The sequence below is a fragment of the Amyelois transitella genome, chromosome 11, assembly GCF_032362555.1.
Source record: "Amyelois transitella isolate CPQ chromosome 11, ilAmyTran1.1, whole genome shotgun sequence".
NCBI lineage: Eukaryota > Metazoa > Arthropoda > Insecta > Lepidoptera > Pyralidae > Amyelois > Amyelois transitella.
In genome coordinates, this window is record NC_083514.1 from 798,370 (window position 1) to 819,880 (window position 21,511).

Here is a 21,511-nt window from a genome sequence, read left to right on the forward strand (position 1 = left end):
ATACGAGTATATTTATTTCGGGTAAGTTCGCAAGGTGGCATTTAATTTTATATAAAACCACAGTACGCCCACGATTCCACCCCGGCCGTATCCGAAATATTCGGTTAGTTTATAATTTTGCGCGGGAATTTCTCTTTAACTGTATCCAAATGGACCCTATAAATTTCAGTTTAGGCTGTGCTTTGATATCTCAATGGATCAGTCTGTAAAAGACTTCTTCTGTATTAGATACTTCAAATGCGACAACTGTAGCGCGTGCGACGCGGCCACAGACTACTTACTATAGTCGCCAACCTCAGTAAGGTAACTTATTTGACATTTTACGCCATAATTCAACTTACGTGCCGCTTGCAACAGAGCGGAAGATCATGTCAGAAAACCACAGACAGACAAGACTATATTATGATAGCTAAAGTGAATATTTAAAACAAAAGTTGTAATTTCTGAAACGTTCAATCAGACTTTTTTTTTAATTGGCAGTTGTAAGGTTAGACTGTTACTAGTTTCACAATATACCTTTCTGACAGATACTCCACTCTGTTTTTCAAAATCATCAACTAAACATAACATAGCACCTTCACGTGCCTCACACGTCTCTACAGAGCCTCTCTCTCACACACACACACACATACACACACACAACCAAAACTGTCATTGAACAGTTAAAAAATATTTACAGTCACAAAATTAAATAACCGTAACTTAACAAGGAACAGAGTGAGTCCTTTAATTTTAACGCAGCCACCTCGTGGTAAGTCTGTTGCGGGCAAGCGCTCCGTCACACCGTGGTCTCGCGGTCCACGTGAATGTACTCGACGGAGCGCTCGCGCCGTCAGGAGGAAGCCGTGGAAGATGTTCGCGACGCGTCGTACAAAAGTTCCTCTGTTAATCTGCGACCAGCGGCCAAAGCGCCGAGTAACTGCTTATCGGCGCGTCTTCTGCGTCTTCTGCATACAGCTACGCACGCAAGGACTAACAAGCCAGCCGCCGCCGCTGACCCAGCAGCCGCCCCGGCCACCGCTGGCGCCGCCAGTGCTGCCAAGATCCTAGCCGTAGTCCCGCACCCCCCGGCCTCGTCCGCCCCTCCAGGGCAATCCGTTTCGCCATCACACCACAAATCTCTTTCCATACAAGCGCCTATAGTGTTACACGGGTGAGCACATTGTTGACTCGCGTTCGGCCAGACATCGACTCCTGTCAATCTCTGTAACGTGGGTCCAGCTCGCCAGACCTCCATCCAGGAGAAGTGAGCGCGGCCCGGTTCCCGCGCAGCCCACACTACGAGGAGCGCTGCGCGTGCGCCGGTGAGAGCGCCGCGCACGCCGCGCCCCCACCAGTCGTCCGTGAACACGTGAACGGTGCGCTCGCCGTCCCCGGGACATATCACGCGGATTAACCTGGTGGAGATGAAATAAAATAATATTGTACACGGTCGCTATCTAAATTGCAAACGGCTTTAATATCGGTCTTTCCGTTTAAATTTTTTTTCAAGTATTATATATTTTCTCTTAATTCTTTATAGTACTCTGTACTCGAAATCTCGTCTGTTTTTAAAGTAGCGCGCCAGAATTTTCATATCAAGAGTGAATAGGCATTGTTTGAATTTCCATATTTCAGCTCAGACCTCATCTTGCTCATCATCAGGCAAATTGTGGTCAAACGCACTTATATCCTACTACTATTATAAAGGCGAAAGTTTGTATGGATGTATGGATGTTTGTTACTCTTTCACGCAAAAACTACTGAACCGATTACCATGAAATTTGGTATGTAGGTAGCTGAAGACCCAGAATAACACATAGGCTACTTTTTATCCCAGAGTTCCCGCGGGATTGATAGGGTTTCCATGCGGACGAAGTCGCGGGCGGCCTCTAGTTCACAATAAAAAGCAAACGAAATTATTTTTTATTCCGCTTCAAAAACTAAAAACAATTTCATCGCAAAATTCACCTACAACGTATACCCATCATAAAACAATCGTCGAAAAACTCCCACTCACTTGTCATCGCGCGCATCATAGACCAGCACGCGGTTGGTGGTGGGGCAGGGAGGGGGGTCCATGGGGGGGAGCTCCTCCCCCCACACGCGCAGGAACACGCTGCGGTTGCCGCGCGCCGCCAGCAGGAACGGGGTGTCGCCGCATTCTGACATGCGGCTGTCACTGTTTGAATTGAATAGAATAGATTTATTTTCAAAATTTGATACAAGGTATCACTTATTGACGTCACATCACTTAAATCCAATTATAACTACTACCGCTTCCAAAGCGCACGTGTAGAAGAAGCGGCGGAACAAACTACAGTGCAACATTTTCACCAGACGGCAATTTTAAAATATAGATCTCTTAAATCTAAATCACATTATCTATCTACATTAAAAAATATGAATGAATTTGGGAATATACCTCAATTAAATGTGTGGAGAATCTCATTCTCATTATGATTGGTTTGCCAATTTCGTGATTGTGAGTTACACATACATATCATCACGCCTGTTTCCCATTGGGGTAGGCAGAGACTATGAAATTCCATTGATTCGGAGGTAGCTAAACATTTATTAAGCTACCTCCGAATCAATGGAATTTCAAATCAATTTCATAATTAGAGAATTTTCTCTAATTTTTAGTTTTCATTATAGAAATAGCCTGGTTGCATTGTGAATTTCAAAGTCTGGAATTTGTTATGCCGTTAGATTCAAAACACTCACTTTTCACAATTTATTATCTTTATCACACATAACAGAATAGAACCTAGTACATTTAATAAGATAAAACGAAATAGTAGAATCAAATCTGGGTCGTATCCCATAGGATCTCTTTGCTCAATTCACACCTCCATTCCTTTTTCCGTTCTTTTATTATATTTTTTTATTAACCTGATTATTAGCCTTTTAATCACTGTTTCGTTTTGTCATACGTGTCATATTTTTTTACTCTCTTTAATTTTTCACTAATGGACAGAATTTATACAAAAAAAAATCAGTTGTCTGTAAAGTCGGTTTACTGACGATAGTTGAACGTGACAACGTCTTAAGAAAATACTGATGGAATGGTAGCATTTTTGAAACGAAAAATTTAATTTCATTTGTTTAATAGATTCGTATGTATATAGAGAAGGAGGTATACGCTGCCGAACGCGAAGGCCGATTGTGCCTCTTTGTCGCTCGTTCCGCGCTCTCGCTTGCACTTCAAGCCTCACATGGAACGCCTCAGAGCGAGGTAACGCCGCATGAGTCATGTTTTTTCGTGCGTGCAGCCGGCTCAATCGAATTATAAGACGTTGTCACGTCAAAAATGTTACATACATACATACATATGATCACGTCTTTATCCCTTACGGGGTAGACATAGCCTACAGTCTTGAAAAGACTGATAGGCCACGTTCAGCTGTTTGGCTTAATAAATAGAATTGAGATTCAAATAGTGACGGGTTGCTAGCCCATCGCCTAAAAGAAGAATCTTAAGTTTATAAGCCTATCCCTTAGTCGCCTTCTACGACATCCATGGGAACGAGATGGAGTGGTCCTATTCTTTTTTTTTTCAATTGGTGTCGGGAACCACACGGCAAAAAAATCTAAAATGTTAACTTAAACTAAATGTTATCTTACGCGTAAGGATACACCAAATGCACTCTCTGTCCAGGCGGTGACAGTCGTCTTCTGGAGGCGCATGGCGGAGCGCTGTGTCTCGTCCAGTTGCCTCGGAACTGCAGATGTCTATGGTCTTCAGCTGGTCGGAGTCTAGGAGCCACTAGTTCTAGTTCCAGGGCTCCGCTGAGGGATTCCAGGTGGAGTGGGGTGCTGCTATTGTCGCAGATACAGGCGACAGGCACCTTGGAGATAAAATCTATTGTTAAAAGTAATACAGCAGATAAAGATTCTAATAATGAATCTGTGCTGCTTTCTTGTGGGAGATAGGGAGAAGTGGTGAAGATGATACATACATACATATAATCATGTCCATATCCCTTGCGGTGTAGACAGAGCCAACAGTCTTAAAAAGACTGATAGGCTACGTTTAGCTGTCTGACTTAATGATAGAATTGAGATTCAAATAGTGACAGGTTGCTAGTCTGTCGCCTAAAAGAAGAATCCCAAGTTTATAAGCCTATCCCTTAGTCGCCTTTTACGACATCCATGGGAAAGAGATGGAATGGTCCTATTTTTTCTTTTCTAATGGTGCCGGAAACCCGGCACGAAATTAACATTATCAAATTTTCGAAATAACTTCACCTAACTCTATACGACTAATCTTATCAAACCCTTCAATAACATCAACTATGAGCAATATGTGCAATATAAGAAAGAAGTCTTCATTAAAGTAACATAATCCACTCACCCTATACCCCGGCCACGGAGAATCATAAACTTGCAAATGCGGCACACGAAGCGTCACCTCCTCATCTTCTTCAATCTCATCCACTTCATTACCCATCTCTCCATCCTCAATTCTTGGCTCCGAAGCATCAACCACACAAGATGGCCGCCCAGTCACCGGGTCGGGCTTCGTCGAACACATTGGCTCTCGGCCGAAAGTTGCTGATGTCAAATCTATAACAACCTTCCCTCCACTCGCTTGTACTCTATACACACATCTCAGACTTTTAGCGCCTCCTCTACCGAACCATAAGGCATTACGTGGCGATGTGAACATTCCCGGTGTGGTCAAAACTCTGGCGCACTCTGACGGTACAGCCCGTCTCTTTCTGTGGTCTTCGGGCATAGTTAGACCTTCGAGTCTAGCGTCTACGAACTCATAGTGTAAGGAGAAGGCCAGTGGGTGGGTGGCTGTTCCAGGTTTAGACGTAGCTGCCATCGATAGCATCGCGGCCGCTGATACGTACCTATCAGGAAAAACGGTTTTAATTGTTTCTTACCTGAATGAAAATTGAAGGCAACAAACATTTGATGAAGAGATTGATAACTTTTGTTTTAACTTTATACTATTTGGTAATTAAATAAATTTAAATTATTTAAAACTTCGAGGAAAGAAACCATTTTGTACCCGTGACTTTGTTTCCTGATATCAACAAGCCGGGTTTTTTTGGGGCAAGAATATTATTTTTTATTTAATTCGAACTTGAGTGGACTTTGGCAGACCACATAAGGCAGATTGATGTCGTTCAACGCACTGAAATTTAAAAAAGCGGCTTACACAATTCTAACTCCTCCTAAAAAGAAGAATAAGAAAACGAAGATGATTATAACATACCCATCGGGCGGAAAACAACTTACCCATCAGGCGGCGCACAGGGTCTCGGCGATCGTGTGGCATTAGCTAACGCTGCGCGTGCGCACAACGCGGGCGTTGCGTCGCAGTAGCGGCCCAATAAGGACTCCCCACCGCCGTCCCAAATGCGCAGCTCTACGGCGCAGCCCCCACTAGTTTCACGGGCCTACGGAAAAGTAACTACTGTATCTTTTTCCTCCTGGCTTTAATCCCGGCTTAATCATCACCACTCTGGAGAGGAGCCTGGGGTAAGCCCTTGACCATAGATCCTGGATTGGGTGAGTCAAGTTTTTACATGAAGACTCCCATCTTAACTCCGCAACCTTTGCAGGGGCACCTAACCCGTATAATAGAATAGAATAGATTTATTTTCAAAATTGGATACAAGGTATCACTTATTGACGTCACATCACTTTAATCTAATTACAACTACTACCGCTTCCAAAGCGCATGTGTAGAAGAAGCGGCGGAACAAACTACACAGCAGTATTTTACAATCATCGGACGTCAATTTACAATTATAGATCTCTTAAATCTAAATCGTGGACGAATGCGCATTGTCTACATTTAAAAAACATGAATGAATGTAGAACTAATTATGTCAATACGAATATATCGTCAAATGAAACATTAACAAATGGTGACTCACCTGCGTAGGCGCAGGGGAAGGCCTCATCAACGGGGGTCCCAATGCGTTTTCTTCGTCCCTTTCCCCACTTTCCACTCGGCGGGGTTCCACCAGAGAGTAGTGGGTGAAACTTGAGAAGTAAATCCACACCAGGTCACCTGACACAAGAACACATCTATAAGCTTCAATGCAAACATGTAATCACGTGTTTATCCCAAACAGGATAGACAGAGCCTGGACAAAGAGTAAGTAAGTAAGTAAATGCTTTATTGTTCACTAAAGGAGTACATTACAAATATAAAATACTGATAGGCCAAGTTCAGCTGTTTGGCTTACTGTTAGAATTGAGATTCATATAGTGACAGGTTGCTAGCCCATCGGTTAAAAGAAGAATCCCAAGTTTATAAGCCTATCCCTTAATCGCCTTTTTCTACATCCAAGGGAAAGAGTTGGCGTGGTCCTATTCTTTTTCTATTGGTGCCGGGAACCACACGGCATGGAAGCTTAAATCTAGCTGAAATTACAAATAATAAGGTAATTATTGTATTAGGCATTTGTCTTCCATCTCACCTGATGGTAGGTGACGATAAAGGCAAAGATCTTACATGCCTATCCAAGAGATGACCTATTTATTCTACTTTGTATTGTACGTATTAACTATTGTGACATTAAACTTATATACACAATTTTTTCCAGAGATCATATTCTATAAAAACTAACATACATACATATAATCACGTCTATATCCTTTGCAGGGTAGACAGAGCTAACAGTCTTAAAATGACTGATAGGCAACGTTCAGCAGTTAGGCTTAATGATAGAATTGAGATTCAAATAGTGACTGGTTGCTAGCCCATCGCCTAAAACAAGAATCTTAAGTTCATAAGCCTATCCCTTAATCGCCTTTTACGACATCCATAGGAATGAGACGGAGTGGAACTTACTATTATTTTTTTAATACTAATAAAAACACTGATAAAAACTATAGTATATAAAACATAAGACCCTCAATTATTGAGTCTAGATTAGATTCTAGGCTTCTCACCAGGTCTCCCATGGAAGGTCCAAGTGCACGTGGTGTTGGGCGGGAGGGTGTGCGAGGGGGCCCGCAGCCTCCCCCTCCGCCCCCGGCCTCCCCCCGCCGCCGTCGCATTCCCCTCCTCCTCAGAGGAGGAAGCCTTCACGTGGAACTCGCAACGGCGCGCTTCCCTAAGGAACGTTGGTTATTTAAGCTGTATCTTATCCACATCCACACTAATAATAAAGAGGAAAGATTTGTATTTTTGTATGTTTGTGTGGAATAAACTCAAAAACTACTGGTCCGATTTTGATAAAATTTGGCACAGATATAGAATAGACCTTCAAAAGTGACATAGGCATAAATTTGTTTTGAAATAAATTTTTTTCAAAATATAAAACACAAAAATATGTCCACCCGTGCGAAGCCGGGGCGGGCCGCTAGTTGTATATAAAATTCTCGTGTCACGATGTTCGTTCCCATACCTTGGTTGAAGTCAAATAAATTACTTAAAACTAAGTTTACTGCCGCTTCCGAGGCGTCAGTGTAGAAGAAGCGGTAAAAAACTGCACTACAACTCGACAGAAGTAAAAATAATAACATATTACCTTAGATAGTTCTTGCTCTTTGAAAGGAAACATAGTTAACTACTAGCTGTGCCCGCGACTTCGTCCGCATGGAATAGTTATTTTGGGCATCACTGAAGCCCTCAAGGATGAATAATTTGCCCCGTTTTTTTCACATTTTCCGTTATTTCTTCGCTCCTAATAATTACAGCGTGATGTGTTATAGCCTCAATAAATGGTCTATTAAACACAAAAAGAATTAATTCGAACCAGTAGTTCCTGAGATTAGCGCGTCCAAACAAACAAACAAACTCTTCAGCTTTATAATATTAGTATAGATTCAGTCAAACTAACCTCGCATAGTCCAAAGAATCAGAATCGGCGAATACCACGTCCACATCCAATTCGAAGCCCCTCAAAGGTGCCTGAGGCGCGGCGGACTTCAGCGGCGCGCTGAACGGGGATGAGTGGAAGGCGACCAGCATCTCCGGACCCCGGGAGGTGACCCTGGGCAACCAGTCGCCGCCGCAGAACTCGACTAGTACAGGATCGTCGGTGCTGCCGCCGTCGTAAAAGATCAGACGGTCCCTTTCGCCAGTACACTCGCGCCATGCCCTCACAGCGCGGCCAGTTTTGTTCAGACTGAGTGCAAAATGAAAGGTTTAAAAAAAATTGTTATGACTAAAGATCGGAATAGGTAGATTGAATTGGGGTCAATGAACTGAAACGTATATGTTAATATGGACATGCCTCCGTCCGGGATTGCGGGATTTGTAAATTATTAAGATTTTTTCCGGAATTTTTACAAGTGGGATGAAGAATATATTGGTGGTAGCTGTTTTCCCCCGACTTCGTTCACGTAAATTGCAGTCCTATGTTACCCGCGAACAATGTAGTTTACTGTAAATGTAAGTACTGAAATGGAATCCCGGAAAAGAGGCTTATCCATGTTGTGCTTTCTATGGTAATTCATGATGCAAGTACATAAAATCAATCTACCTATTCCGATCTCTGGTTATGACTTACATGCGTATAAGCACGCCTATATGCCTAGCGGGGTAGACAAAGCCAACAGTTTTGAAAGACCAATAATCTTTGGCCGGTAGACTTTATCGGTAACAGGAAAATGCCCAAAATAGTTTTATCATCACTGTAAGTTCGACAGGGTCTCAATTTCGAAAAACACTATTTCGAGTGGCCTTTATTTTATTTATTTTCAACTTCATTCACTCATATAATCACGTCTTGCGGGGTAGAGAGAGCCAGCAGTCTTGAAAGACTGTCAAACACGTTTAGCTGTTAGGCTTAATGATATATGTATATTTAAACTTAATTGTACAACTAGCTGTGCCCGCGACTTCGCCCGCGTGGAATAGTTATTTTTGGCATCATTGAAGCCCTCAAAGATGAATAATTTCTCCTGTTTTTTTCATATTTTCCATTATTTCTTCGCTTCTAATAATTGCAGTGTGATGTTATACAGCCCAAAGCCTTTCTCAATAAATGGTCTATTCAACACAAAAATAATTTTTCATATCGAACCAGTTCCTGAGATCAGCGCGTTCAAACAAACAAACTCTTCAGCTTTATAATATTAGTATAGATAAACAAATGAATAGCACAATTGGCGGACTCAATGCTATTTTTTTATAAACTATATACATATATCTTATAGATTGAGCAATCTGAAAATTACAATTCCCACCTGGCCATAGAAATGGAGCGTTTGATTTGCATTTTGTGCGAGTACTCTTGCCGAACGGAGATCATGGCGTGTTTGCACGTCGGTATGTCCTTCTGTCGTAAACTCCAGTAGCATGTCACGTTCCTGAACATATAATAGGTTACATCACTATCACTATCACTACATAGTATAAAATAAAGTCGCTATTTTAGTCTCGTTTGTCTGTATGCTTGAATCTTTAAAACTACGCAACGGATTTTGATGAGGATTTTTGTAACAGGTAGAGTGATTCAAGAGGAAGGTTTTTATGTATAATAACATTTATAATTTTCCACCCGTGCGAAGCCGGGGCGGGTCGCTAGTATAGTATAAAACAAAGTCGATTTCTTTGTCCCCATGTCCCTTTGTATGCTTAAACCTTTAAAACTACGCACCGGATTTTGATGCGGTTTTTTTCAATAGACTGAGTGATTCAAGAGGAAGGTTTATATGTATAAAACATCCAATAAATAATGGAGTAATACTGTTATTTTTGAGGTTTCTTATCCTATTATCATATTTTTTTCCGCTTTCATTGCAAACGCAGACTAAACCCTAAGAGATTTATCAAAATTATGTACTAATTATTTGTACACGTTGAAAAGATCTACAGAAATCTCCGCGATGGTATATGTCTATCTCTCATGGATATCCCACAATAAATTTCTTTTGTCATTTATTTTTACGACAAATAATGGCTAATTTTGAAACAATTTTAACCAATACAGCATTAATCCTTATCCAATTAAATGTATAATATACATTTTTGATTTAATATAGATCTGTAATGTAATAATTGTTGTAAAAATAAAATAAATAGTCACAGTTTTTCTATAGTGTATTTTGTATCAGCGTTGCACCCGTACGAAGCCGGGGCGAGTCGCTAGTCATTTATAAATGTTACATACACGCCTGTTTCTGTCTGATAGATAGAGTACATTTTATTGCACATAAAATTATAACAATAGATTTTTCCTTAGCTTATGTTAAGGTAATCTACGAAAGGCGGCCTTATCTCATTATGAAATTTCTTTAAGGCAGCTATAAAAACATTTAGTGAGAGAGAATTTGCATTTTTGGTACGCAAATACTATGAATTTCCACTTGCTACGATCGCTATGACCTGTCTCGCTTAATCCACACTCTTTTCTTACATTCTATAAACTATGATCTTGTTAGTAACTTTTAAAATAAGGTTAATAACATTAAAATGATGACCCAAATGCGTTACAATAAAATTGATTCTTTATGATGTAGGTACAATAAATACAATAACTCTTTAATACACCATAATAAATGACAGCAAATTCACATACATACATACAAATAATCACGATAATAATAAGGGATATAGACGTGACCATATGTATGTATGTATGTATGTATACCTTGGGTACATGCCGGGGTAGTTTGGGGACTGCAGCCGGCAGGGCTTCCTGTGGCACTCCTCGTAGGTCCTGGTGCAGTAGGTGCCGGGGGACACGGCGCCCCGCTCCAGGGGGGCCTCCATCTCGCCAAATCTAAGCAAAAACAATAAGGTATAAACAATATCAATAACGATAAGGTAAGCGAAATCTATGGACGGCCAAGGGTAGTTTTCCATTAAGCGTATAATTTTGACGGCCTCTGTGGCGCAGCGGTAGTACGCTTGTCTGTGTCACCGGAGCTCCCGGGTTCGAATCCCGGTCAGGGCATGATGAAAACCGAACTTTCTCTGATTGGTCTGGGTCTTGGATGTTTATCTATCTAAGTATATATTATAAAATAGAGTATCGTTGAGTTAGTATCTCGTAACACAAGTCGCGAACTTACTACGAAGCTAACTCAATCTGTGTAATTTGTCCGCATATATTTAAAAAAAAAATTGTCTTTTTCACCTGGTCAAGTGAATAAATAAGAATAAAGAAGGTCTCCAGGATGAGACTTCAGAGTGAGACTCCGGCTTCCTCTCCAAAGAGGTGAGGACTCAACTAAGACTACATCAGGGGCGTAATGATAGAAATGTTACGTATGTACGTATTTAAGCGTCATGCCCCTCATAAGGTAGACAGCTCCAAGTTCTCGAAAATACTTGGTAGATGTATTGAATGTATGTTTTACATACATACATATGGTCACATCTATATCCCTTGAGGGGTAGACAGAGCCAACAGTCTTGAAAAGACCGAATGGCCACGTTCAGCTATTTGGCTTAATGATTGAATTGAGATTCAAATAGTGACAGGTTGCTAGCCCATTGCCTAAAAAGGAATCCCAAGTATGTAAGCCTATCCCTTAGTCGCCTTTTACGGCATCCATGGGTAAGAGATGGAGTGGTCCTATTCCTTTTTGTATTGGTGCCGGGAACCACACGGCACATGTATGTTTTAGGGTTATATAATAAATGTTTAATTATGTAAGTATTAGCATGTATGTTTAGTTAAATATGTTAAACCTTATTTATGCACACGCCATACCGCTCTAAAATTCATCTTACCTCTCATGGGTCTAGGAAGAGATTTCTTTTGAAATAAGTAGCACCTTTGTACTAGAATTACTCTAATAAATGCTTTTCTGTATATAATTTTGTGTACATAAATAAATAAGCCGTGTGGTTCCCGGCACTATTACAAAAAAGAATAGGACCACTCCATCTCTTTCCCATGGATGTCGTAAAAGGCGACTAAGGGATAGGCTTATAAACTTAGGATTCCTCTTTTAGGCGATGGGCTAGCAACCTGTCACTATTTGAATCTCGGTTCTATCATTAAGCCAAATAGCTGAACGTGGCCATTCAGTCTTTTCAAGACTGTTGGCTCTGTCTACCCCGCAAGGGATATAGACGTGACCATATGTATGTATGTATAAATAAATAAATAAATAAAGGTTACCTGACAACAGCATCCCTTTGTTGCAAGAACTTGTATCTCAGTTGGAACGAGAAGGGCTCCCCGAGACGGGCCCTGAACAGCTTTACGGAGACGGTCACGGTGGCTGTCTCGGAGTAGTACAGGGCTGCGCCCCCCGCCTCGCCGCACCAGGAGCCCCCAGTGAAGGGGCGGCCCAGCTCCGACAATTGCATGTACCTGGTTGGATGAGAAAATATACATTTGTATTTAATTCACGCAATTCTTAAAAATATTTATACCTAACAATGAAAAATATAGATGCCGTGTGGTTCCCGGCACCAATATAAAAAAATAATAGGACCAATCCGGCTCATTCCAAAGGATGACTAAGGGATAGGCTTATAAACTTGGGATTCTTATTTTAGGCGATGGGCTAGCAACCAGTCGCTATTTGAATCTCAATTCTATCATTAAGCCAAATACCGTAAAATGGGGGGAATAGAATTTCAGGGGGGAATAGAAAAAAAATCGAAACTTTGTTCTGTCCGTCATTGTATCTACGCTTTTGCCTGAAATTAGCTTTAGTCGCATTTTTTTGATATATGAACACTTGCTTTGCTGTGGCAACACTATTAATGAACATGAAGTTGTTTCGGAATGCGTCAAATTACTTGTCAAAGTGAATGGTCAACGGCTGTGAATTTGAGGTGCGAAAAAACATTAATATATCTTGGTATTCTGTAAGTCTCAGTGACAAATAAGAACTTACTTGGATGCATCAACTATTGAATTATCGTGGAAATTAAAGGTAAGTCTTATTTAGTGTAATTTATTTATCAAATTATTCTGTAATGTTACTTAGTAAGAATTTGAACTGATTCGGGGTGAATAGGTAACGCATGAGGGGTGAATAGAATCGACGTTTGGGGTTAATAGAAACGACTAAAGTCTAAATAGAAATGCTTGAGGGGAGAATAGTTATGCATACGGGGTGATTAGAATTGTTATGGCTAGGGTTGTCAATGATATAAAGTAAAGTGCAACTATTTTTATAGAAAAATGGATGCATCATAGAAGTAGGTGCTTTTGTTTTTTAATAAAGTCCAATTAAAATCGAAATTGTTTTTTCAGCTTATTATTTCAAATGCCGCGCAAATATAAACCTGAACCAGGATCAAAGCAATACAAAAAATACGACCCGAATGTTATACAGGAAGCAGTAGATGAATATTTGACAGGTAATTCATCTTTGAAAACTATTGCTGCCAAGTATAATATTCATTTATCTGTACTATATCGCCACAGCAAAGGACAATTAAAATGTCAAGGTGGGCAGAGAGCTCTTTCAATAGACACAGAAAATTATATTATAGAGTACATAAACGTTTGCGCGGATTGGGGATATCCACTCGATTCCTTAGACTTACGTTACATCATCAAAATGTACCTGGATAAACTTGGAATAACCCATAAGCGATTTAAAAATAACCTTCCTGGTCCAGATTTCTTTCACGGCTTTCTAAATAGACACAAAGAAAAAATTTCACAAAGAATATGCCAAAATATTAAGCGTTCTCGAGCGGCGGTATCTGCAGCAGTCATCAAAAAATATTTCGAAGAGCTGGAAAAATCATTAGCTGACGTTCCACCTTCAAATATCGTCAATTATGACGAAACGAATCTAGCCGATGATCCTGGGCGCAGAAAGGTACTAACGAAACGTGGAACCAAATATCCAGAACGCGTCATGAACCATTCGAAGGCCAGCATTTCAATAATGATGGCTGGATCTGCAGATGGGCAGTTGCTACCGCCTTACGTGGTTTATAAAGCTCAAAATCTATACAATACGTGGACAACTAATGGCCCAAAAGGTGCAAGATACAACAGAACATCATCTGGTTGGTTTGACGGAGTTATTTTTCAAGATTGGGTGCAGTCTATCTTAATTCCATTTTTTGCTGACAAACCAGGGAAAAAAGTACTTATAGGTGATAATTTGTCTTCCCATTTATCAGTAGAGTTGATCAAATTATGCAAAGAGGAGAATATAAATTTCGTTTTTTTGCCAAGTAATTCTACACATTTGACGCAGCCCCTAGATGTGGCCTTTTTCAGACCGATGAAAACAGCGTGGCGACAAATTCTTTTAAAATGGAAAAAAAGTGATGGTAGCAATGAGACCAGTGTACCTAAAGGCTGCTTCCCTAAATTGTTAAAGAATTTAATGGAGATCATCCAAGATAACGCAGCTTCTAATTTAAAAGCAGGATTTAAAAAAACTGGTATATATCCTCTTGATCCTACACAAGTATTATCTCGGTTACCTGACGAAGTTACGGACACGGAGAGATATAAAGATGCTGTGGACAAGTCGGTTTTAAATTTACTGAGTGAAATGAGATATGGAACAATGGGCATAAAAGAAAATACACGTAAGCGGAAACTGAACGTGGTTGCAGGACAGAGTGTAAGTGCTTCAACTGAAGAAGATTATGTAGAATCTGAGCCAACAGCTGGCCCAAGCACATCAAGCCGCAAACAAAAACGCAACGTGGTTACAAGACCGCGTGAAAGTGCTTCAAATGCAGAGGTTTGCGTAGACTCTGAGCCAACAGCTGGCCCAAGCACATCGAAGAAACTGCAAAGAACCCTAATTAATACGGAAAAAGAAAACCTATCTATTCAAGACACTATAAAATTGCAGTCAAAAGTAACAAAAAAAGGTAAAGGGGTCGGGAAGAGAACAAAAATAATGAAAATAATATCTACATACAAAGATAATAGTATGAATACTAATAGCGATATAACAACTAAATTAAACGTGACTGAGACAAGGAATATTAATATAGAAACACAAAAAAGCGATAATAGTTACCAGCAAAAAAATATCGAAGACGATATTAATGTAGATGACGAAATTAAAGTTGGTTCCGATATTAGCGAAGATTGTGAAAGCAGTTTTCTAAATATGCCTGTATACTTCGAAGATGATTTGGTATATGACAAAGAGTTAATTATTGAAAACTACCTACCTGAAATTAGTATGGGAAGTAGTGATAAAACCAATTTTATTCAAAATGATCATTCAACTGATAGAAAACAAGAAAAAATAAACATAATAGAAAACTTAAACTTTTTTGAAACTAAAGAAAATATTAGCGATATTCGTAACTATAAAAATATAAGCCCGACCGCACCTATAAGTATTTTAAAGAAGAATTCTAAGCCAAAGAACTATTATAAAGATGACGAAGCTATACTTAAGGTCTTGTTAGATGAAAATGTTTAATAGGTATATTATTTATTTAATATTTAGACTTTAACTCTATGTACCTATTAGTAGAAAATTTTTATTTTTTGTTAAAAATGTTTAATTTTTAAATACGGTTGAAACCATTTTTGAGTTAATTTTATAAAAGACTAACACAGTGATATTTTTCTTTATTAGAATTTTTTAAGTTTTTGAAGAACTGTTATAACCACTCTTAGCTTTAAGCTCTAATCAATAAGAAGAAAACAGAATTATTTTTATGTTTTTTTCAGCTTATCTAAATGATGTACCTATGAAGATTAAATAACTTAATTAATACGTACATACGATTAAAAAAATTATTCAAAAAATGTAATGAAACAATATATTTGTCATAATAAAGTAGATTTTGTTTCATTTCATTCTGCTTATTATTAATATTTGTTTAACCGATCCGGAAAATGTTGTGATAATAAAAAACAATTCTAAAATCCTTGTATTATTTATTAAACACTCATTCAAACATGACAAAATTTGACAACCCTAGCGTTTTTTTTTATTCACCCCTTGGTCATTTCTATTCACCCATTCCGCGGGTAAATAGAAAACGCACACATTATTAGTGTTTTTACAATAAAAAAAAAACAAAACGCATTTGTTTTTGGGTGAAAATCATTAAACGAGTATTAACTCATAAAACGTTATCGATTTCATTTATCATAATAGGTTAAAACATATACAAATTCATATTTGAAAGTTGAAAACGTTTCTATTCCCCCCATTTTACGGTAGCTGAACGTGGCCATTCAGTCTTTTCAAGACTATTGGCTCTGTCTACCCCGCAAGGGATATAGACGGGACCATATGTATGTATGTAGAAGTAGAAGTCTCGGGCGTACTTTTGGGGTTTTTCCAATACGTATTACCAAAGGGGCCTGAAGCCAGGAGGAAGAATAAGAATTCTCGGGCCGAATTTTGGGCTATCTCAATTCTTATTTATTCGCCCCCTATATTTATTCATACATACATACATATGGTCACGTCTATATCCCTTGCGGGGTAAACAGAGCCAACAGTCTTGAAAATGTGACTGAATGGCCACGTTCAGCTATTTGGCTTAATGATAGAATTGAGATTCAAATAGTGACAAGTTGCTAGCCCATCGCCTTAAAAAGAATCCCGAGTTTGTATCTACGTTTGTACCTATCCCATAGTCGCCTTTTACGACATCCATAGGAAAGAGATGGAGTGGTCCTATTCTTTTTGTATTGGTGCCGGGAACCACACTGCACTATATTTATGAATATATTTATTCATTTTGTGTAAAATCCCCTTGGGCACATCAAGAAATTGGGAAAGGTAAATCCTTAATGTATTTCAATCTTTGCAACAAGTTATTACAAGTAAATCGACTCTCATTTTCCAAACAATTTAGTGATTCTGAAATGACGAATGAATAGAAACGTCTTTTGCACGCTGAAATAATACGGTTGGTAGCATAATTTTTGTACTGATTCTTTATTATAAGTAAACACATATAATTACGTCTATATGGGGTAGACAGAGCTAACAGTCTTGAAAAGACTGATAAGCCACGTTCAGCTGTTTGGCTTAAGACGTATAATTGAGACTTTTACGATGCGTCGCGTAGATTCAAATAGTGACAGGTTACTAGCTCATCGCCTTAAAGAAGAATCCAAAGTTTATAAGTCTATCCTTTAGTTGTAGTACACTAGTCGCCTTATACGACATTTACTTATATAAGAAGAAACTGATCTACTGACTAATGTTAAATAGATATCAAAGTCCAAAAGCTTTGTCTAGAGTTTTGGAAGTGTGGTCTAGGAGTTTACTAACAGAGTTACCCGAAATTCTGGGGAAATGGAAATAATCGAGCGGACACAGAGACGTGCTCTAGTAATCTAAATATACATCCATGACTTGCGAGGCAGACAGAGCCAACAGTCTTGAAAAGACTGACAGCCACATTCAGCTGTTTGGCTTAATGATAGAATTGATATTCAAATAGTGATAGCTCGCTAGCCCATCGCCTAAAAAGAATCCCAAGTTTGTAAGCCTATCCCTTAGTCGCCTTTTACAACGTCCATGGGAAAGAGATGGAGTGGTCCAATTATTTATTGTATTTGTGCCGGGAACCACACGGTACATCATCATCATATATCATTCCACTTGCCACGATATCTGCACACTTATTTCACTTTATCCACATTCATATTCCCTTCATGTAATGAATTTACTTTTCCTCTTGACCTCCTCACCTTTCGCTATAAAATATCATCAATCGTCAATATCGTATATTCAAGTCAGTCAATTAATTTTATCACCTAAAAGTATTTTGTTGTCTAGTTAAAGAGTGGTATTATTATTTTGTATATAACGTAACGCTAAGACAAAATTTTCAGATACTGTAAACATGGTTAGTAATCCGACAAGCAGAATAAGTAAAATATCAAGATGAGTGTTTTAGTTACATACATACATACATAAAACCACGCCTCTTTCCCGGAGGGGTAGGCAGAGACTACCTCTTTCCACTTGCCACGATCTCTGCATACTTCCTTCGCTTCATCCACATTCATAACTCTCTTCATACAAGCTCGGCGGTTTCGGGTACTTTTGACCTGACCCTTTACCAGGACGTCCTTAATTTGATCAAGACACGTTAGTTACTAAAACCAAAAAAAATCATAACAAGATACATACCCATCAGGACATCCATCAAGAGCTCCAGGTTCGTATCTTCCAACTTGGAACTTGTCAAAGGCCAGCTGCACAATATCCCCGTGGGCGCCCCCTCCAGCCGTGAAGGTCAGATGACAGAGAAACGGCGCACGCGGCGCCTCTCTCACAGCAAGCGAGTAGGCGACTCCAGCGCGACCGTAATACGTTCGGTTGCATACAGAGCAATGCAAAGGCTCGTCGCTGCCATCCGCGCACTGCGCAGTGCCATCGCAGTAAGCGTCCAGGCGGACGCAAGCGCCGCTTCGACAAGCAAACTCGGCGACGCCGCACCCGCCCGCGGCGTATTGCCACGCCAGGCAAAATCCCAGCAACGACAGAAGCCAACGCATGGCTCACCGTTTCTTCATCTTCATTGCACTAAATGACGTCATTTCTTTAAATTTTATCACTTTAGAAGACACGAATGTTAGTTCTCATTTTGCTATTGTTAAAATTAATTTGGTGACTTTGAGCAGTCATATTGCGTTGTCATCATTTTTTCACAGCTGTAAAGGTTATTTATGAAGTGATGTAATTGAAAGCTATTGGTTCTATATATGTTATACTTATTCATATTCTATGTTTTATCAAAGGTTTTTGATTCAGTTGATTATATAACAAATGTTCCCTAATTCTAACAGTTTGATATAAGCATCAGTGATTCGAATATATTAATACCTATTAAGATGTTTCGGAAATAATTCAATAATAATAGATCCTGGTCACTTAATAACTTTTTTGAATACGCTTGGGTACCCCCAAGGACCTATAGTAGGCCTTTCATTTTCCTTTAATTTTTAATTAGTTTTCTTTTTTTCTTTTCCTAGATTCCGTTTATTTCACACTACCTCAAAAAATAATTCAAAATTTTTGATATAAATAGGATCATACATTTCAACTTTACTTGATATTGTAGCAAACTAAATATTAAAGAATCTTGAACTGTTTTTAAATTGATTCTCGCGTTAATAATCTAAATATCAAAATAACTTATTGTAGTAATAATATCCTAATCATAGATTTTCCTTTAGAAATCATGCTGTCCCTAGGTACTAACATAGTTTGTAAGCATTACTAATACAAATGAGTCCTTGTTACTTATATAAATAAAATTCATTCATTCATTCATTCATTCATAGATTCCTGTGGAATAACCCTAAATATAACCTGCTTTCTTTTTACGATAATGTTGTCAACCTATTATGTTTAACGAGATACGTTTCATGTCTCATAAATTACCCAAGGCTAAATGGAAACATATAAGGTGGAAAAACACCTTATTAGGATTGTAGCTAAATGTGTTTTTTGTGCCGTGTAGGTACCCGGCACCAATAAAAAAAAGAATAGGACTACTCCATCTCGTTCCTATGAATGTCGTAAAAGGCGGCTAAAGGATAGGCTTATAAACTTGGGATTCTTCTTTTAGGCGATGGGCTAGCAACCTTTCAATATTTGAATTTTAGCTCCATACAGCTGAGCTCGGCCTATTAGTCTTGTCTAGACTGTTGGCTCTATCCACCCCGCAAGGGATATAGACCTGATTATACGTATGTATGTTATGTGTATTTTCGTCTGACGGATAATAATAACACTTTAACACCTTATATTAACGATTTTATAGCATTCGCATCGCCAATGCAAAGATTTTTGATAATATACATATTTCTAATTCGGCTTAATTAATATTTTATTTATTTGTTCGATAAATGAGGACCTGCATGAACCTGCTATTCTGTTATCACTTCTCAACTATCTAGGAATATAGGTAACTTAAAGATTTATTGAGTTTATCAAAATTCATACGAAATTAAATCGACTGTAAGCGTGTTGAATTAGAAAAATTGCCATTAATTACATCAATTTAGGGAACAAACTGTACTGAGCGAGAAATCGCAAAATGTTTTAAATCAAATCTCCTATTTTGTGAATAACATAATTAATATATATCACTATGACGGCCCCACATTATGTAAAGGATACTCCCAATTCAATATTTCAAAAATAATTGTTTTACAAAATTTGCAAAAAGTGTTTATATATGAAACCTAATGTGCATATTGTAGCTCTCAATAAAATATTTTTTGTAACTTCAGTTCCTATGAACTACACGAGATTATAGATATAATTCATTACCCAAAGCCATTCAACGTGATTTTCAGCTCCTGATAATTACGCTACGCCCTCCGTGTCGTCCAAACATTAACATAAACCTTCAATACATCATTAAAACATAAATAAGTATCAAATTTAGTTAGGTTTTCATGAAAAATTTCAATATTATTAAACGTTTTTATCCAGAACCTTATCACTACATCACAAGACTCCACGAACGCGACACTGCTAAATGTAGACCTTTACTCGCGTACGATATAGAATGAGGTGGTAGAAGCCACGCGACTTCAGTCCGCGGGTCACCGCGTTACTGCAGCGGCGGTCAACGGCGCCCCCCGCCCCGGCCTCCGGGCCTGCGCGCTAGGGCTTCGCCCCGGCCGGGACGACACCCGCCGGCACTCCGCTCCGAGCGCGCGACAGGCGACGTCGATAAAAGAACTCCCGAATCTCGGACGAAAATTACGTCACGCTGTGAGAATATGAATTGGTCTTCGAATTTCTTTAAGCCATATTAATTGGATGTATTGACTTAGCCGAGGTATAAATCGCTTTTAACGTATTTTTTACTGTTATAAAACTTGGGATTCCTCGTTTAGGCGATGGGCTACCAACCTGTCTATAACTGAATCTCGATTCCATCATTAACCCATACAGCTGAACGTGGCGTTTCAGCTCTGTCTCCTTCGTAACGAATGAAAACGTGTGTATGTGTTTTAATGTACTGCTGAATATAAGACCACTTATTCCTATAGATGTCGTAAAAGGCGACTAAGGTATATGCTTATAAACTTGGGATTCTTCTTTTAAGCGATGGGCTAGCAACCTGTCACTATTTGAATCTCAATTCTAACACGAAGCCAAAAAGCTGAACATGGTCTATCAGTCTATATATATATATATATATATATATATATATATATATATATATATATATATATATATATATATATATATATATAGACAGAACATACGAGTATGTTCCTTTCCAACTCGGACTCACAACTATAACAGTAGTTTTAGGCGCTTCAAAATTTCCCTAGTAACACATATATACATGTCGCAGGAAAATGAAGTAACCAGAGATTTCGCGAAATCCCTAGGGATATCACGAAATCACGGCATATTTTGAATATTCTTATTTACGACGCCTTCTTACTAAAATAGTCAGTGAAATGTCGTTTCACTAAATTAAATTTAGTGAAATGTCAGAAAAACGGATACCTGTGAGTAAAAATCGTCCAATATCAAAAAAAAAATCTCTCTCCCTCTCTCTACCCAAACGGACACAAGTGGGAGCGGAAGGAAGCCGCCGTGGAAGCTGCCGCCGCATCACGAATATGAGCGAGGGCAGCTCATGCTCCTGGCAACGAAGCGGTAGGCGATGGCACCGTGTGGTTTTAGTGGGTTCAAGCCC

General features: G+C 39.0%; 2 protein-coding genes across 2 annotated transcripts; one reads left to right on the forward strand and one right to left on the reverse strand.

The window, feature by feature from the left end:
- Positions 1–832: 832 nt before the first annotated feature.
- On the reverse strand, positions 833–18,335 carry LOC106133427 (uncharacterized). The gene is given in 12 exon segments (XM_060946629.1): positions 833–1,397; positions 2,000–2,155; positions 3,586–3,830; positions 4,337–4,841; positions 5,233–5,379; positions 5,899–6,013; positions 6,901–7,064; positions 7,794–8,081; positions 9,145–9,267; positions 10,551–10,682; positions 12,033–12,227; positions 17,968–18,335. Coding segments are annotated over 12 exon segments (3,003 nt in total).
- LOC132902258 (uncharacterized) lies at positions 12,565–15,542 on the forward strand. The gene is made up of 2 exons (XM_060946620.1): positions 12,565–12,798; positions 13,122–15,542. The coding sequence occupies exon 2, from the start codon at positions 13,135–13,137 to the stop codon at positions 15,280–15,282; it is 2,148 nt and encodes a 715-aa protein (XP_060802603.1). The 5' UTR covers positions 12,565–12,798; positions 13,122–13,134; the 3' UTR covers positions 15,283–15,542.
- Positions 18,336–21,511: the final 3,176 nt, after the last annotated feature.